The sequence below is a fragment of the Orcinus orca genome, chromosome 6 (assembly GCF_937001465.1).
Source record: "Orcinus orca chromosome 6, mOrcOrc1.1, whole genome shotgun sequence".
Classification (NCBI taxonomy): Eukaryota; Metazoa; Chordata; class Mammalia; order Artiodactyla; family Delphinidae; genus Orcinus; species Orcinus orca.
In genome coordinates, this window is record NC_064564.1 from 99458254 (window position 1) to 99478426 (window position 20173).

Sequence of the window (20173 nt, forward strand, 5' to 3'; positions counted from 1 at the left end):
CACACAGAGTCTTTGATTTAAAGAGGAAAGAAGGGAGGGAGGGAGGAAAGGAGGAAGGGAGGAAGGGAGGAAGGAAGAAAAAAGAAAAGAAATGCAGTGGCAGTGGGGACTTCCCTGGTGGCGCAGTGGTTAAGAATCCAGCTGCCAATGCAGGGGACATGGGTTTGAGCCCTGGTCTGGGAAGATCCCACATGCCGCAGAGCAGCTAAGCCCATGAGCCACAACTACTGAGCCTGCACTCTAGAGCCTGTGGGCCACAACTACTGAGACCGCGTGCCACAACTACTGAAGCCCACATGCCCTAAACCCTGTGCGCAGCAACTACTGAGCCCACATGCTGCAATTACTGAAGCCTGTGTGCCTAGAGCCCGTGCTCTACAACAAGAGAAGCCACTGCAATGAGAAGCCCGCGCACCACAATGAAGAGTAGCCTCTGCTTGCCGCAGCTAGAGAAAACCCGCATGCAGCAACGAAGACCCAACACAACCAAAGGAAAAAAAAAGAAAACAATTTGAAAAGAAAATTTAAAAAATTTTTTTAAATTTTAAAAAAATTAAAAAAAAAGAGAAGAAATGCAGTGGGACACAAGTAGCTAAGGATAGCTCCTAACTCCTTCCATCAGTATTCAACCTTCTACCTATGCTATTCATTTGGCTGCCAGGCTGCCAGTCTGTGGAAAATGTGGGAATTACAGGCCAGTTACACATGAAATACAATTACGTTTATAATCATTCCATTTTATATCTTATAGTAAATCCATAAATCTGTAATTCTGAATTAATTTAACTTGCAAAGTTTCTTCTCCATGTGTAAACAATAAAGTGTCAGATGTTAATATACTGACACCACTAACAGAACTTTGCAAACAGTTAAATTGTATCAGTTTTATCATCATCTGCAAACATTAGAAAATCAGTTATTACCCAATAATGGTATAGTATTAAATACTTTCAATGGAATCAAAGGAAAGTTTCTGGGAAGTCATTCTATCAAAAGTGAAATGTGTGACACTAATGAAAATTCAGTTTAAAAAACTCAGCTAAAAATAAAACTTCTTTGGGGTAATAATACAAATATAAATTTTGGTGCAGCAAGATGTCATGGCAAAAACAGTGTTCTGACAGTCCCATAAAGTAGACATGTATCTGCAATCTATTTGGTGCACACATAGCTTGTTACCAAACAAGCAATATTCTACAGATAGAAAGAAAAATTATAGTCGTCAAATTTTACAAATATTTTAAAATCCACATTTAGATTAACTGAACTACAAAAATTTTGTGATGAAGACTGTACTGAATACAAAAAAGATCTTTCAACACAATACATGGCTTTCTTTTAGCTATGCATTATCAATGTGATTTTTTAAATTATTTGTGTCTTTGAAGAACTACTTAAGTAACTTACAAAGGGATTTAACTTGTTTATAAATGAGCCCTAAAAACTTTGACACAATTTGTTCAAAATCAATTAGAAATATTTATTCAAAGAAGTCAAGGAATGGAGTACCAAAATCTTTAGTTTTTGAAGCTTTTAGAGAATTGCAAATACTGAATCAAACATTACAGAAGTATTTTTAATGTATAGGTGACCTAAAAAAAGAAGTTTTTACGTATCAACAGGCAAACCCTTCAGCAGGCCAACAACCCCTCATAAAAGGCAAACTAAAATTAGAAATTTTCCATGTATCACAGATATTTAACAAGGAAGTCTATCTCTGTTCATAGATTTGAATGTAAATGTCTGGATTTTTAATTTTCTCTTCCCTTCTGGTAGGAATCCCCAAAGCAATAAATTAACATATACATTAGGACGTGTTAGGGGCTGGTGATACCCTAGCAAGTCTAGCAGAGCAAACACAAAACTTCCCTGAAGATTCTCACAGAAGAAGAAAATAATTCAGCCAAAGATTACCTCACAACCAAAAATTATGAATCAAGGAAAAATAATATACCATAAGCAAATACTAGCAGATACAAAACCAAGTAATATTAGCACCCTAAAGAACTCCATAATTGTAAAATCTGAGACTATAAAAATTTTGTTTTAAATAATTAAAAAATTAGGGGGAAAAAGCAATGGAAACCATAAAAAAAGAACACGATACTGTTTTTCTAAATAACAACAAAACTAGATCATCTTTAAAAATGAATCAAATAAAACAGAGAAAAATGAAAAATATATGCCTTGAAATCAATTACTCAATAGAAGGATTAAACAGCATATTAGACAAAGCTGAACAAATAATGAATGAATCAGAAAATCATTTCAAGGAAATTATCCAAAATACAAGACCTTAATGAGAAAAAGGTGACAATAAATGTAAGAGGTTAAAACAACTTGCAGGACTAAATGAGGTGGTCCTATACATGTCTAACTGGAGTTCCAAAAGGAAACAATTCTTTGGAAAGTAGGGTCACTCCTAGACAGAATAAATGAAAGTAAGTCTGCAGCAATGGTCTCCAACACTGGCTGCACCTTACATGTATCACCTAAGAAACTTTAGAAACAAATTAAAAACAGTGCCTAGGTCCCCCTTCCCCCTCCTGTAATTTTGGAATTGGTGTGGAGTAGGTCAAGGTGTCTGTATTTTCTTCAAAGCTTCCCAAGCTATTTTAGTGAACATCCAGGGTTGAGAACTAGTGATCTACACCTAGACACAGCTAGAGAAACCACAGAACAAAATTAAAGAGAAAAATGTTAAAACAACTACAGAGAACTAATACTATCTACAAAATAATAATAGATTGACAAAAGACTTCTCAACAACAGATGCCAAAAGAATAATAAAACAATACCTTCAAAGTACTGAGAGAAAATAACTGTCAACCTGGAATTCTAAATAGCTAACTACCATTCAATAGTAATATCAAAATAGACATTTTTAGTCAGTCTAAGAGGTTACCATTTATAGAGTTTTGCTGAAATAGCTACTAAAGACGATGTGCTTTAAGAAGAAAAACACTGAACCTAGAATGGAATGGGATACAAGAAGAAATTGAAAACATAAAAGCAAAACACAGCAGACTACTGATGCCAGCTAAACTCACAGCTCATACTTCTTTTCCTAAGTAATCAATCAATCAGGATGTCAGTCCTTCTGGTCATCCATCCCAGTAGTTTGTAAACATGACCGAACAAACTGACCTCAGTTTTAAAAATAAGAACAAGGGCTTCCCAGGTGGCACAGTGGTTAAGAATCCTCCTGCCAATGCAGGGGACAAGGGTTTGAGCCCTGATCTAGGAAGATCCCACACGCTGCGGAGCAACTAAGCCCGTGCGCCACAACTACTGAGCCTGTGCTCTGGAGCCCGTGAACCACAACTACTGAGCCTGAGTGTCACAACTGCTGAAGCCCACGTGCCTAGAGCCCGTACTCTGCAGCAGGAGAGGTCACCACAATGAGAAGCCCATGCACTGCAACTAAGAGCAGCCCCCGCTCGCTGCAACAAGAGACACCCACGCGCAGCAATGAAGACCCAACGCACCCAAAAATAAATTAAAAAATAAATAAATTTATAAAAAAAAGAATACATGGGTCCCACCCTAGATGTACTGTTAACTCTAGGAGTAAGGGCCGAAATTTTCTTAAAAGCCTACCAGATCAAGAGGATAATCAGGTTTAGGAACTTCAGATTTCTAGCATTTCCTTCATTCAGCAGTTCTCTTAAAGTGTGGTTCCCTGGCACTACCTCTTAAAGTGTGGTTCCTCATATGGCAGCATCATCATTACCTGTGAACTTGTGGAAATGCAAATTCTCAGGACCCACTCCAGATCTACTGAATTAGAAATTCTGAGGATGGACTCTGCAACTGTGCTTTAGCAAGCCCTCCGGGTGATTCTGATGCCAGGTCATTTTTGAGAAAGCTGCTTTAATCTCCTGCTCTAAGTACCCTGTTCACACTTCCACATGAACAAACCCCCTGCTGCTGTCCTGCCTACAAAATCCTTCCATTTAGTCTTCTAGAGCAATGTACCATGGCTGACCAATTCCCAAACATTCTTAATCTCTTCACTGGATTTTTACATCTTTTGTCTTAACTGAACCTGGTTCACTTCTCTTACAGGGTCTTCACATAAAGGTTGTTCACTCTCCCAAACATCATGTAACTCAGGGTCTGGAAAGTGAGGTCTACTCATTCCCTAACTCCCTGTAACACCAAAACATCTGGATAAAGATCTCACCTTTTCAGAGACTCTCCACTCTCATGGCTTCAGTTGTTAAGTGTATTATGATATTGACTTCCAAATTTCTCTTATGATGTTGAGACCAGAACCCACTACCTATCTCACACTTCCATCTGGATGTCCCCAGAGGAACCTCAAATCAATATATAAAAATCTGGGGACTGGGCTTCCCTGGTGGCGCAGTGGTTGAGAGTCCGCCTGCTGATGCAGGGGACACGGGTTCGTGCCCCGGTCCAGGAGGATCCCGCGTGCCGCGGAGCGGCTGGGCCCGTGAGCCATGGCCGCTGAGCTCGCGCGTCCGGAGCCTGTGCTCCGCAACGGCCCGCGTACCGCAAAAAAAAAAAAAAAAAAAAAAAAATCTGGGGACTTCCCTGGCGGTCCAGTGGTTAAGACTCTGTGCTTCCAATGCAGGGGGTGCGGGTTCGATCCCTGGTCGGGGAACTAAGATCCCACATGCCATGCGGCCAAAAAAAAAACAAAAGACAAAAAAAACTGAACCTGCCATATTGTCCAACCCTGCTCTTCCTGTACTTTCTAATATAAATGAAGGCACCACAATTCAGCTATCCAATTATCTAAGTCTAAACCTATAAATCATCAATGGAATTCCTTATTCAAACATTCGATTAATTACCATCAATTATTTCACCTTCTGTTAAGTTCTCTAATTCTCACCATCACAACTACTACTGCTATAGTACAAATTCTCCACCCTTACTAGGATTTCTTATACAGCAATAGCCCCCTAACTGCTCACTCTCTCTCAAGTATTGCACTCCTCCAATTCATTTTATAGCCCCTAAATTTCAAGAACATTTATTTTTAAAATCATGTGAACTTATAGTTTTAATACTTCTACTCTAAATCCATCATCATTCAACACAAGTTTTTAAATCTAGCTCTTTTACTCAATAGTTCTAGATCACCAACTTACTGATAATTTTATCACAACTATGTGATAATTTTACTTACTGTGATAATTTTATCACAACTATGTTACAAAGAATGTCAGTCAAAAAAGTAATTATCTAATTAAATCCAAATTAATGCTTAAAATTTAAGTGCTGTAACTAATAATTTCATCTATATGAACTTCACTGCCACAAATTTTAGATTTTGTTGTAAATAATAGCACTGCATGTTTATAAGATGAGCAAAATAAGAACATGGTGAAAAGAAAATTTTTGAAACCCAGAGAAAGAAAACATCTCAGATTTTGAAAAAATGAAAACTCACCATACACACCTGCAGAACGAGTGGAACTGTTCATGGTAAAAGGTCCGTTAACGATGTCGGAAGAAAGAAGCTCATCAGATCCCCGCTGAAAAGCAAGAGCAATATTCTGTTAATAAAACAAGTCTTGGATAATGGTCCATATTTACTACTAAAAATATTAAAAGCTAATATTACTTAATCTGAATATCAAGGCACTTAAGGGGAAGTCTTCAAGAATCATAAAATCTAAAGGTTGGAAGTGAACTTAATAGTAAACAAAAATTATTGAACATCCACATGATTGTTAGTTATAAAAAAGAGAATTGCCATCACATAATTGGGGGCATAATCCCACAACCCTTTTGAATGAAACTCAATTCTCTGAGATACTACATCTGAAGTGTCAAAAACCATACTTAGGGGTTGAATCCTGACATTGTTTTTGTAGTATATTTTTAAGTATATTTAGTATATTTTAAATACATTTTGGTATAGTAAGTATGTTAAGTTTTGTAGTATATATATATTTTTATAAAGGACTGATGACTTTTTTGTTTTGGCTGCGTTGGGCCTCCGCTGCTGCGCGTAGGCTTCCTCTAGTTGTGGTGTGGGGACTACTCTTCACTGCAGTGAGCAGGCTTCTCACTGTGGTGGCTTCTCTTGTTGCGGTGCACGGGCTCTAGGCGCGGGCTTCAGTAGTTGTGGCTCATGGGCTCTAGAGCACAGGCTCAGTGGTTGTGATGCACAGGCTTAGCTGCTCCGCGGCATGTGGGATCTTCCCAGACTAGGGCTCGAACCCATGTCCCCTGCATTGGCAGGTGGATTCTTAACCACTGAATCACCAGGGAAGTCCTGTAGTACATTTTTAAGTATTTGCGTGCAAATAATTGTGTAGCACTCCCTTGACTTTTTCATAGATGTGTATTTTTAAAAGTTGAACACAAAGATGCAATTTATTTCTATATTGGTCAAATCCTTTAAATAAGTGATTTTTAAAATTCATTAATCCTTAAAATGATCTTTAATGTGTACTATTTCTTTCTTTCTTTCTTTCTTTCTTTCTTTTTGTGGTACGCAGGCCTCTCACTGCTGTGGCCTCTCCTGTTGCGGAGCACAGGCTCCGGACGCGCAGGCTCAGTGGCCATGGCTCACGGGCCCAGCCGCTCCGCGGCATGTGGGATCTTCCCGGACCAGGGCACGAACCCGTGTCCCCTGCATCGGCAGGCGGACTCTCAACCACTGCGCCACCAGGGAAGCCCTGTGTACTATTTCTTAAACAACTACTGTTTAAGTAATTTAGACTTTTTTTCAGGTAAGAGTTTTGACCAATTCCAGAGTTGAACTGTCAAAGCTGAAAGACAAGTCAGTCTAGCCTTTTCATTGTAAAACCATAAGGTCTTTTACCAAGATTAAAATGTTTATATCTAGGAAGTACAATAAACACCATGTATAAATTTAAAAACAACCTATTTCAACTGGTAGTTTGTTCAGCTCTCGGTCAATTTTTTTTTGGCGGTGCCACACGGCTTGTAACATCTTAGTTCCCCAAACAGGGATCAAACCCCGGGCCCCCGCAGTGGAAGCATGGAGTCCTAACCACTGGACCACCAGAGAATTCCCAAGCTCGGTCAACTTTTAAGAACAAATATTTCAGTCTACTAGATGATAAAACCTAATCCCCAAACTATTCTACAAAAGTTATAACATCAACAGTGCTCCGACAGATATAATGTTTAGGGGTAAGGACCACTTCTGCAGGGAACAACCTCAGCCTTTGCTGAAGAAAAGCAAACCACCAATGCGTTTGCATAATATAAATACAATTATTTAAACAATTCCTGTATTAAACATCTAGAAATTATTCCCTTTGGTCTTTCACCCGTAAGTTTATAGAGACAGTTTGGAATAAGAGAAAGGAACTAAGTGAGCACGTGAGATGAAATAAAATTGAAAATCTCAAATTCCAGAAAGACTTGGATTATGACCTCACTAAAAGTAAAGGTCTTCCTGAGAATATGTGAAATACAGATATTGGCAGACAAAGACAGACTTCGTACAGCCAGTGGATATGGAAAGGTGAATTTTTGCAGTTTTAAATGTAGTAAAAAGTTAAACATGCCCAACATGTTTTTATATATGAGGAATTTGATAAAGTATGTGTTACTAATAGATATATTTTCGACACATATGAGCGTAGTGTCAATATCAAATATCAATTTTCTACATGTAAATTGAATTAATTTGGTCTTAGAAACCACTTAGAGGGACTTCCCTGGTAGCACAGTGGTTAAGAATCCGCCTGCCAATGCAGGGGACGTGCGTTCGATCCCTGGTCTGGGAAGATCCCACATGCTGCGGTGCAACTAAGCCTGTGCGCCACAACTACTGAAGCCCGTGTGCCTAGAGCCCGTGCTCCGAAACAAGAAAAGCCACTGCACCACAACGAAGAGTAGCCCCCACCCACCACAACTAGAGAAAGCCTGCACGCAGCAACAAAGACCCAACGCGGCAAGGAAGGAAGGAAGGAAGGAAGGAAGGAAGGACGGACGGACGGACGAACTTAAGAGATCACTTGAGCTCTTTTCTAGACTTGCAGGAGTATGTTAAAATGTCAACTAAATATTAATTCTAGGTGGACTGCAGATTGAAACGTAAAAGACAAAACAATAAAGACTCTAGGAGATAACAGAAAAAAGTATCTTCATAATCTTGTGGTAGGGAAAGATTTCTTAAACAAGAAACACAATTATTTAAAATGATAAACTATACAAAAATGAAGTTATAATTTTTATTTACAATATATACAAATATTGAATCATTATGTTGTAGATCTGAAACATAATGTTATTTATTAATTATATCTCAATTTTTTAAAAAAGAATTTTATTAACAAAAGACATCATTAGGAGATTAAAAAGGCAAGTCATAGAGTGGGAGAAAATACTGCAGTACATATAACCAACAAAGATTGTATACCCAGAACTTACTAAGAAAAAGAAGAAAGGCTGGCAGGGGGGTACCCCACTAGGAACTGATATGAAAAAAATCAAGGTAACAGAAAATGACAAGAGAGTTGAACAGGCACCTCACAAGTAAAGTGGTATACTTTATTACTGTTCCAGAGTATTTGTGTCCTTCTTTTCCTGTGAAAGAATCATTCATCCCCACCTATGGCCACGTGACTTTCAATGCCTCTGAGTGGAGGATACCTCCCTGACCCATTGACCTTGAGCACAGTTTTGTGCTATGCTTTGGCCTATGGAGTATGTATGGACATGACCTAAATCCAAGCAGAACTTTTGAAAGAGTTAGTTTCTGCCGTTTTTCTTCCTTTTCCCCTCTGAAACAAGAGGAGCATATCCCAAATAGAAGCTACTCTTTCAGCCTGATTCCCAGAGTAAAAACATAACTGTATAGTTCCATAATAGCCACAAACTTTGTAAGTACACAAGAAATGTTTTTCTAAACCATATCTAAATGACTAATACCACACCCAATAAACGTATGAAAAGATGCTTAACCTCAATGGTCATCGGGGAATGCAAGTTAAAACCTCAATGAAATACAAACATATTAAAAGGGCTGACAATATCAAGTTTTGATAAGAATGTGAAGTGAGAGAACTGTTATATGTTGCTAGTGGGAGTGTAAATTGGTACAACTGATTCAATATACTAAAGTTGAATATATAAGTATCCTAGGATCTCTTTTATTCTATTCCTATGCATACACTCAAGAGATTGCCTGCTATGTGCACCTATACATATTAGAATGTTCTCAGCAGCATTATTTCTAGTAACCAAACTGGAAACAATCAAATGTCATCAACTACAGAATGAACAAATCTTTGTAAATTCATTCAATGATTTACAGTAAGGAGAATGAACTACTGCTCTACACAATAACATACAAAAATCTCATGTTAAGAAACCCATCACAAAGTAATACATACTACATTGTTGCATTTACATAGAGTTCAAAAAGTAGTCACAACTAAATTATATATCTAAACTATGTATCTACTTGCAAAAGATGAAAATTGGACCCCTTTCTCACACCATATGCAAAAATTAACTCAAGCAGGGTGTATACGTAAATGTAAAACTATAACTGTAAAACTCTTAAAAGGAAACATAAAAGTAAATCTTTGTGGCTTTGGGTTAGGAAATGGTTCCTTGGTAACAAAAGCACAAGTGACAAAAGAAAAAAAAATACATTCATAAAAATAAATTAGACTTCATAAAAAATAAAAACTTTTGTACTTCAAAGGACACCATCAAGAAAATGAAAAGACAAGCCAGAAAATGGGAGAAAATATTTGCAAATCTATTATCTGACGAGGGACTGGTACCCAGAACGTAATCTCTTATAACTCAATAATAAAAAGAGAAAATAATGCAATTTAAAAATAGGCAAAGGATCTGAACAGACATTTCTCCAAGAAAATATACAGACAATAAGCACATGAAAAGATGCACAACATCATGAGTGACTAAGGAAATGCAAATCAAAACCACAGAGATCACTTCAAATAAAAATTAAGACCATGACATCACTACATACTTATCAGAACAGTTAAAATAAAAAATAGTGACAATGCCAAATGCAGGTGAGGGATGTGGAAGAAACTGGATGTCTCATACACTGCTGAAAGGAATGTAAAATGGTACAGCCACTCTGAAAAGTTTGGTGGTTTCTTAAAAAACTAAACATAAAGAGCAATCTCAAAAGATCACATGCTCAACACAAAAACTCACATGTTCTATGATTTCATTTATATAACTCTCTCAAAATGACAAAATTATAAAGATGGAAAACTGACTAGTAGTTGCCAGGGGGCAGAGAAGCTTGGGAGAGATAGTCAGTATGATTATAAAAGGGTACCATGAGGGAGATCTTTGCGGTGATGGATTAGTTCTGTGGTGAGAATTACATGAACCTACACATGCAATAAAATGAAACAAAACTATACACAGGCATTGTATCAATGTCAATGCCCTTGTTTTTGTTGCTGTTTTCTTTAAATAATTTATTTTATTATTATTTTTTAACATCTTTATTGGAGTATAATTGCTTTACAATGGTGTGTTAGTTTCTGCTGTACAACAAAGTGAACCAGCTATACATATACATATATTCCCATATCTCTTCCCTCTTGCGTCTCCCTCCCACCCTCCCTAACCCACCCTATTGTTGTTGTTTTGGGTTTTTTCCCCCAGAAAGAGCATCTTCACTAAACAACAGGAAACAAAACGTGCCAGGAATCTGACCAAACACACAAAGCAGCGGGTGAGACTCCTCATAGGAAAGAATGACTCCCAATGGAACATAAATAGATCCCCTCGAAGTACATATATTTCGCATGAGTGTGTACATCCATATGTAATATATTGAAAGAAATCTGGTTTCTACCACGAGAAGTTACTCAGCAATAATCAATCAACATCTCACCTGAGGCCGGGAAGTGAGGGTGCTGCAGCCACGTTATAAACCGAGGCGCACCTCACGCCCGCACACGCCTCCCCTCTGTGCATAGGAAAGTTAGCCAGGGAAGGCAGGTGGCCGTGTGGCCGCGGAGCCCATCCTGCAGAACCCAGGAGCCGGCTGCAGCAGGGAGGCAAATGCCAGGCCGTGCCTGCCTGGAAGGCCGCGTCGGCTCTGGGGTGAACGGCAGCGCTCAGGGCCCCAGCAACAGCACGACAGCGCACCTGGTTTCCAACTGCGAGCCTGCCTCTGGGGTCCACCCAAGGCCCTCCAGATCTGTGTAGTTTGGCCAGCGGGGGCTTCTCCTAGGATCGAATGGCTCTTGGGAGGCGAGTAGAGTTTCTAGACCCACCAGGACTCAGCCCACATACACACGTGCACAGCCCCCCCCCACCACACACACACACACACACACACACACACACACACACACACACACACACACACACGTGCTTCAACGGAAGTCAGCAAGTTGCAAACAAGTATTCTACAGGGGCGTGCTCAAATAGTGCCTGCTTCGGAGTCAGTTTTGTCAACTGCATTCTGAGTTGTCCCCATGCCAAAGTGGATTTGTTCAAAAGATATGAGTTGCTAGAGGCTACAGAGATACAAGATGTGTTACACACTGGGGGGTACAACCCTCTCAGGGCTTGGCACAGTGTTTTAGTAACAAAACAAACAAGAAATGCACGGGAACCCAATGCCCTTATTTTGATAGTGTAAGTATGTAAGAGGTAATGATTGGGGGAAACTGTGAAAGGTACACAAGACCTCTCTGTAGTACCTTTACAGCTTGCTGTGAATCTCTAATTTTTTCAAAATAAAAAGTTAAGAACAAAACAAAACACAACTATGGAGAGATAACATCATTCTGAGCCAGAGGCTTCCTACTGACTTGAAAGACTTGTTGCCAGCCTAGAATAGTCATCACCATCATCACTGTGTTCAACCCTCAAGAGTGGATAAGAAAAGACTGGTCAAGCTGTCAATTACCACAGCTCATTCTCAGAGCTCATCCCTCACACTCTCCTTGTATACAATGGTGGTCCAGAAGGTGTCCCTTCAAAAACAAGCAACATTCAAAGAACAACCACAGGAGTTCCTTATGGGAATCTATACATAAGGAAAAGGAAGGAATCAAAAGATAACATACAACAGAAAAATGACACAACTTTATGTTACGAGCAAATGGTTCTTTGTAAAATGAAAAGTTTTTAGGAAAATATTATAGCCTCTCCTAAACAAAATACAAAGGGATACAACAGCTCAAGGGAGAGACAAATCAGAATTCTACCAAAGGAGTTAAAAGACAGATCTGTGAAAAACAAGAATAAAGCAGTGTCACAAAAGTCAGATGTTTCAGAGAGGATAAGAGAACCAAAAGTGCAAAACATCTTTCCACCCTCCAAAGAAGTTACCTGCTGAGAGGAACCAATTCTTACTCTGTAATTTCATTATCAAAAAGCTAGAAAGAACAAATTTTCAGGAAAGCACATTCTTGGAGTTACACGAGATTACTTAAAAGGCATCTAGAGGGGCTTCCCTGGTGGCGCAGTGGTTGACAGTCTGCCTGCTGATGCAGGGGACACGGGTTCGTGCCCCGGTCTGGGAAGATCCCACACGCTGCGGAGCGGCTGGGCCCGTGAGCCATGGCCGCTGAGCCTGCGCGGCCGGAGCCTGTGCTCTGCAACGGGAGAGGCCACAAGAGTGAGAGGCCCACTTACCGCAAAAAACAAAACAAAACAACAACAACAAAAAAGGCATCTAGAGAAGGTGTTAAACTGTTAACACAGGTCTGCCCCAGACAAGGCTTGCCAGCTAAGAATCCAAAAAAGTTGGGGTCTACTTAATGCACACATGCCATTTCAGTTTCAATATGAGGAGAGAAATGAGTTACTCATCGTTCTTTCTGTTTCTATCTCATTCAATAAACTGTTACCTAACTTCCTAACAAATCTCCAATCAACTATTAAAGTGAAATTATTCCTTGTTGCTTATTGAATCAAGTCTAAATGTATTGTGATGGTGATTAAAAGCTCCTCCTACTCTCAATAACACTCCTGTCTTGTAATTTTCCCCAAATACATCATCTTTATTTCTGCTACTTTTTATGCTATTCTCCTGCCTCAAACACTGTCTCTTCACAACATATCCAGTCCTACCTACTGGTCAGAGATAATTAATACCACATCTGGAAAATTTTTCAACCCCAAAGTGAAGAGACTGACCTGAATTTTGATTGTCTTTCAACAGTAAAATGTGCAAGATTCTAGGTTTTAGTACACTTCACGTAATATATTCTTCCTATGTATATAACCATCAATATCACACACTTTGTCAAATATGTACACAGTTTTTTCCCAGCTACTCTGAGGTCTATTATTGTGCCTTATAACTTCATTATATTCCCCCATGCCCTATAACATAGTGTCAGGTACAATATAATGGCTCTCTGCCTTGGCTATAGACTAAAATCACATATCCAAGTTTAAAATAAGTACTATATACCAGGTCCTACCCCAGAGATTCTTAATCAGTAGCTCTAGGCTGAGGTTTGAGCACCTGTATTTCCAAAGCTCTTAACGTGTAGCCAACTGAGAACTACTATAAACAGATGCTGTAATGAACACAGAAGCATAATAGTACAGCAGTTTAAAATGTAGTCTTCTGGAGCAGACCAGATCTAGGTTTGAAAATGCTACACAAAGTTACCTTTATATGATACTACATATTATTTAACCTAAGGCTCAGTTTGTTCACCTGCAAAATGAGGGTCATAATGGTACCCATACTCATAGGTTGCTCCGAGGATTAATATTTCTAATATACACACCTCTCATTAAACAGTGGCAAATAAATACTAATGATTCATTACTCGATCCTCTTCAAAAGCTATATATGCCAATAGTTATATGTATGCAATGTAATTAGTATTGAACAGCAATCTCCTAAATGTGAAAGATATTCTTTCAATAAAGGAAACTTTCTAAAGTTTTAGAAAGAAACAAACTTTTTGATACTAACAAAAAGGAAATTTCCTTCTGTCAGATGAATTGATAAAAGACTGGATTTTAATAAAATCAAAATGTAAGGATTGCAAAGGAGATTTAATAAAGTCCCATTTATGATTAACCTTTGAGAATGAGAAAGAATAAAGCATGTGGGCATTAGAACTTTTCCTGCAGAACACTGATGATATTTGTTTATAGAGAAAAAGGAGGTCAAATTTTTCTCTATAACAATCCTCATTTAAGCATCTTTGCATACTTATCCAATTATCTCAGGAAAAGATCTGTAGATATTAATTAGCTAGATCATTTTTCATTTTGATAGTTCTATCTTTTTTTTTTTTTTTTTTTTTGCGGTACGCGGGCCTCTCACTGTTGTGGCCTCTCCCGTTGCAGAGCACAGGCTCCAGATGCGCAGGCTCAGTGGCCATGGCTCACGGGCCTAGCCGCTCTGCGGCATGTGGGATCCTCCTGGACCAAGGCACGAACCCGTGTCCCCTGCATCGGCAGGCGGACTCTCAACCACTGCGCCACCAGGGAAGCCCCCTGTTTTATCGTAACATGCACTGTACAAAGTTATAATATGAATCTATGTTCCTCTCTGTAATCCTTTTAACTGATAAGCTTTTGTCACCTTGTTACAGTCTCCATAATTATTTTTAATGGATTCTTAAAATTCTATAATTGCATACTATTACCCTATTACTAAATATTAGCATCACTTGTAATTTATTGATACCATAAGTTATGCTGTATTAATTTAGAATATAGCATTTTCCATATTTTATGTTCTATCCATAGAATAAATATTAAGAAATAAAAGAAACAATTTTTTTCTTTTTGAGTGAAGGTAAAAGATGGTATAACTGCAAGAAATCTCAAATTTCTGCTTAACAGTATATAGTAACTTCAAGTTCCTACTACACTACAAGTGACTACTAAGAAGCATTTTTACTTCTATAGAGGTCTTTCAAATATTGTTAGAGTTGGCACATGACTCTAATTCTGGACACTTTTAATACTACTCAGAGTTTGGCTCACAGTCTGTAAAGAATTTAACCCTGTTCAAAGAGAGGTCTGGCTTTTGCCCCCTCCTTCTGGGAGGTAATCTCTAAACCCCCTGTAAGGTCATGCCTGAGAAAGTGTCTTTTTTTTTTTTTTTAACTCGAGGGGCTTTGGGTCACCAGACAGTCTTAGAGTCAGGACACGCCTGGAGGGGCTAGAGGAGACTTAACTAAGATCAGCCTCAAGAGCAATCAAGTATGCTTACATAAAGGAGCCCCTCAATAAAAATGTAATCACCAAAGCACGGTAAGCATCCCGGTTTGACTCCATGAGTACTGTCACACACTGATGCTGGGAAAGTAATGTGTCCTGACACCATAGGGAGAAGACAAAGGAAGCTCTGTGTTTGATACTTCCCCAGACTTCTGCCCTATGTGTTCCTTCCCTTGGCTGATTCAAATCTATATCCTTTCCCTGTAATAACCAGTAATGAAGAGTACAAAAGCTTTCAGTGAGTTCTGTAAGTTCTTCTAGCAAATTATGGGACCAGAGGGTGGTTTTGGAAACCCCCAGGACTTACAATTTCTGTCAGAAGTGAGGGGAGTCTTTTGTGGACTGTGTTCCCTAACTTCACAGTTGGCCTAATTCCTCTCATGGAAAAATGATGAATCAGTAGAGCACATATAATAAAACTATTCATTTAACAGATTTTTCTAAACCTTTATTCTTCACCTCTAAATCACCATTTGGATTTCTAACTGTAAAAGAAAAATTTAGTCTAAAAATGTGATCAAATAGTCAAACACAGAAAAACTGGAAAAACTAACTTAAATTTATATGGCATACTAAGTAAATTAATGCAACATCTTAACTGTCACATTCAATGTTTCTACACAAAATATAAACTATTATAATAAGGAAATGGTTAACATTACAGAGCCTTCAAAATAAAATCATTTAAGTTTGACAATTCTACTAGATCTTTCAACAGTAATAGGAAGAACTTTCAAAAAGAATATGTGTAGAATAATGCATGAATAAAGCAAACTCTATAGTATCCAGTGAAGTGATGGAATGCCTATTTTTATTTTTATTGTCTTATTACACAATAAGAAAAATTAAAATATTTGATCCAAAAGTTTCATATCTGGAAATTGTTTCATATCAGAGATGGGGTTTACCATTTAACATACAGAATAAACAACACATATCTCAAATAATTATGACACTTTAAAAAAACTGGTAACTTTTGGACCCTAATAATTTCAGGATATGATAAACAAAAGAAAGAAAAAAGAGCTTACATTTGAAAATGCAGTCATAAAAAAAATATTCTGATAATCAAAATTTACTGGCTAAGCTTTTTTCCCCCAAGGATTCATTTTCAGATTACAGAAAATAAAGGTTTTTAAATATCATAAAGCTCAAATCCCAAGAGTCATATTACTTTGTAAGCTTTGTAAAAAGTGAGAAAAACACAATCAGTTCTGTTACTTTAAAGATTCCCTTCTTTAAAAAAAACAAAACTTTTCTTTCCTAGACATAAATTCTTTCTCCTGAAAACACATCACTGCCTATAATTACAGACTACTTGCTTAACAGTTATATCCTAAGTGTCTGAAAAGTAATTTTCTATTATAGTCAAGGAAAAGCAATGCAGACCTAGGTAAAACTGAGTATCTGTCTAGTAGGGGAGGAAAACTTTTGCCTTCTTCCCTTTTAGGTTCTTTGGCTGGTCTAATAATTAAGCTGACATGAGACAGAATAACAGGAGAAAAACAAAATTTAATTTCATACATACAGGAGCTCATAAAGATATGAGACTCTAAGAAGTGACAAAAGCATGCAGTTTTTATACCTTTTAGACAAAGAAACAATTATTTGTGAAGATTTGACAAAACAAAGGGTCTGCGGGGCTTGGGGTAGCAAATTAATAAAGACTTAACAAAGTTTGTTTAGTCACCCTTCTCTGCCTTGAATTTCCTATCTCTGGTGATAAGGATGCCTTCTACTCTCCTAGTATAAGGAGGATACTTTCACTTGAGAGATTTATTTCCTGTTTTCAGGGGGACCAAGGAGGGTCAGTGTCCTTCTTGCAACAGCTGTTTCTTTCCTCTTTTTTTAAAAAAATATTTATTTATTTATATATTTATTTGGCTGCGCCGGGTCTTAATTGCGGCACGTTGGGATCTTTAGCTGCGGCATGCAGGATCTTTTACTTGCAGGCATGCAGGATCTTTTAGTTGCGGCATGGGGGATGTTTAGTTGCGGCATGGGGGATCTAGTTCCCTGACCAGGGATTGAAGTCGGGCCCCCTGCATTGGGAGCGCTGAGTCTTAGCCACTGGACCACGAAGGAAGTCCCTGGCTGTTTATTAAGTATCTTTAATTCAAAATAATCAACATGCCAAAGGGGCACATTTTATTCCACCTCACTCTCAAAAGGTCTGATGGCTATGATAAGAGATTATAGTTTAAGAGATAGATGGAAGATAAGCAGAATGAAGACTCTAAAAAAAAAATGATGGAAAGCTTATTTGGATGAGTGACTACAGATGATCAACATAAGGAAATTGTTAAAAAGTGAAAGAAAAGACTCTGTACCACAGGTAAATAAATTAACATTAAACAAAAAGGCTTTAACAAACCAAATCATGAAGACATCATGGGGTGGGGGTGGGGCATGAACAATACTGGATCAACAGTCTCCTTAGAAACACACAGTAAATTTACATAAGTGCAACAGTTGTTCTGTGGACTTGTTAGCTCTCTGGCTAAGTCAATACACCAGTCAGCTTCATTGCCTCAAGTATCAATTACTGAAGCTCTCTCCTGCTAAAGAATAATTAAATACACTGGGCCAACAAAGCAAAAGAATACTGTCATTAAGCAGCACAAATAAAGTGTTTTATTATCAAATTTGATGGGAAGTGGTTTTATTTAGCATTAAAGTGAGATTATTAATATAATAAAAGGCAATCCACACAACTGAGAAACAGCCAGTAAAATAACATGTAAGGAAGATTCTGAAAATAAACCATTAACTCATGGTTAAACTTCAGACCATACCTAAAATGCACATGAAATTCAAGAATAAGACATCATTTGTTTTAGTCTACCAAGATACTATGACCATAAAAAAGGAGCTATCAAAAAAACTTCACAATTTTCCAGATCTTTTTTAAATAAAAGAAACTTAAATACTGAAATTAATATTCAAGTCCTACCTTAAAGCTAAGGTAGCCCCCTCTGTAAAATTTCTAGCAAAAGGTCTAGTGACCCTTTGCAAACACTTCACAGAACAGAAAACTCATGTTGATCCTGCTCTGTTACTATGTTTTTCCATAAACAGAAAAACATATTATTATGTAGAGTCTCACCATACTATATACACTTGCTGATAACTCACCTTTATATCCCCCTCTACAGGACCTAATAATGAAATGGAATCTGTGTTCAAAATATTTTTGCTTAAAAAAGAGTAATAATTATAAAGACAAGGGAATAAACTGAATATTCAGTAAAGGTTTCAGAGTAATTGTGAGGCAGTAAGTGATAACTCCAAGTTTTTTTTTTTTAACATTTAGGTTTTTGTTAACATTCACCTATTCACAGCTCCTATTGCTCTAAACACACCCAAACTCCAAAGCCTCACATGTGACTTGGAGGTCATATCCCCACAAACTCTGTGGCCCCATCAACACTCTCATCTACTAAATAATGTGACTATCTCTACACATATTTCTTAAAGAACAGTTACCCTAAAAAAAGAACAGTTACCAAATTGTTTGTTTGTGACATTTTCCTTTCCAAAGCTGCCACTATTGAGATTTTAAGACAATGAGAATAAACAAGGTGGTAAAGATGGGGTAAATTCTTCAAATATACAGCTGTGACAATGTTTACAATCCCATTTATGACAGTTTCAATAAAATGGTTTTTATTGTCTTCATTTTATATGGACATCTTAGCAATAAATAGTAACACTTTTTTTAATGACTAGCAAAATTATTCCTCCAAAAGCCTTCTAATTCATGACGTCCAATCAAATGCCACTCATTTGAATATTTATTTAGTTCCTACTATATAGGCATAGATCATACATATTGACTTCAATATGTAAAAGTGTTTTAGCAATAATATTCATTCACTCAACAGATCCAACAAATATTTGCTGAGCACGAAACTATATGCCAGGGTCTTTAAGCACTGGGGAAAATCCCAGTGAACAAAAATTCCTGCCCTTACCATGTGGAGTTTACAATCTTGCAGAAGGAAACACGTAACAATCAAATTAAGAAAATTGTGTAGTATGTTTTAAAGTCATAATGCTTTTTAAAAAGCAGGATAAGGAGCAACGAGGGGTAAAGAGGAGAACTGTGATTTTTAAATAGAGTGGTCAAGGAAAGATTTAAGAGCAAGTAACATTTAAGTATAGTCTTAAGAAGGTAAGGAGTAAGCTATATAGGCATCTGAGGGAAGAATGTTGTAGGTCGAGGAAACTGAGATAGAATGCCTTGCATGTTCTAGAAAACAGTGAGGAGGCCAACTGTGACTGAAAGAGTGTGAGCAAGGAGAGAAGAAAACTAAAGAGACAAGGAGGGTATGTCATAGCATGTGGTGCCTTGAAAGCCATTCTAAAATATGTTACTGAGTGAAACGAGGGACAAAGAGTTGTGAACAGGGAAGTGACATGATCTGATTTACTTTTTTAAAATTTATTTTATTTATTTATTTTTGGCTGGGTTGGGTCTTCACTGCTGCGTTGTGGAGAGCAGGGGCTACTCTTCATTGCAGTGCGCAGGCTTCTCATTGCTGTGGCTTCTCTTGTTGCGGAGCACAGGCCTTAGGCGTACAGGCTTCAGTAGTTGCAGCACACAGGCTCAGTAGTTGTGGCTCAAGGGCTCTAGAGCACAGGCTCAGTAGTTGTGGCGCACGGGCTTAGTTGCTCCGCGGCATATGGGATCTTCCCGGACTAGGGCTCGAACCCGGGCCCCCTGCATTGGCAGGCAGATTCTTAACCACTGCGCCACCAGGGAAGCCCTGATTTACTTTTTAAACAATCACTCTGGCTGCAGTGTTGAGAATAGTTTGTAATGAAGCAGAGGAAGATGCAGAGACTCCAGTAGGAAGCTATGGTGATAATCCAGATGAGGGGCAAAGGGAGTGTTACTGGGGAGAGTGGTTGAATTATGAATACACTTAGAAAGATTTGCTAATAATTAGACATGGAGTGAGAGAAAAAGAAGAAGTCAAAGATGTCCTGGATATCC

The 20173-nt window shown here is 38.0% G+C and overlaps 1 protein-coding gene across 5 annotated transcripts in view; it reads right to left on the minus strand.

Annotated features, from left to right (window-relative positions):
- PTBP3 (polypyrimidine tract binding protein 3) overlaps window positions 1-20173 on the minus strand; it is a 101522-nt gene that overhangs the window by 63201 nt on the left and 18148 nt on the right. For 2 of the 5 annotated variants that reach the window (XM_012532801.3, XM_033427440.2), the window contains one exon: window positions 5435-5510. In XM_012532801.3, coding sequence (XP_012388255.1) covers window positions 5435-5459 — 25 coding nt within the window. In that variant the 5' untranslated portion in view covers window positions 5460-5510. Of the gene's footprint in view, window positions 1-5425; window positions 5511-20173 lie in introns of those variants that run through there. The other 3 variants (XM_012532800.3, XM_049710968.1, XM_049710969.1) reach the window with 2 other exon arrangements.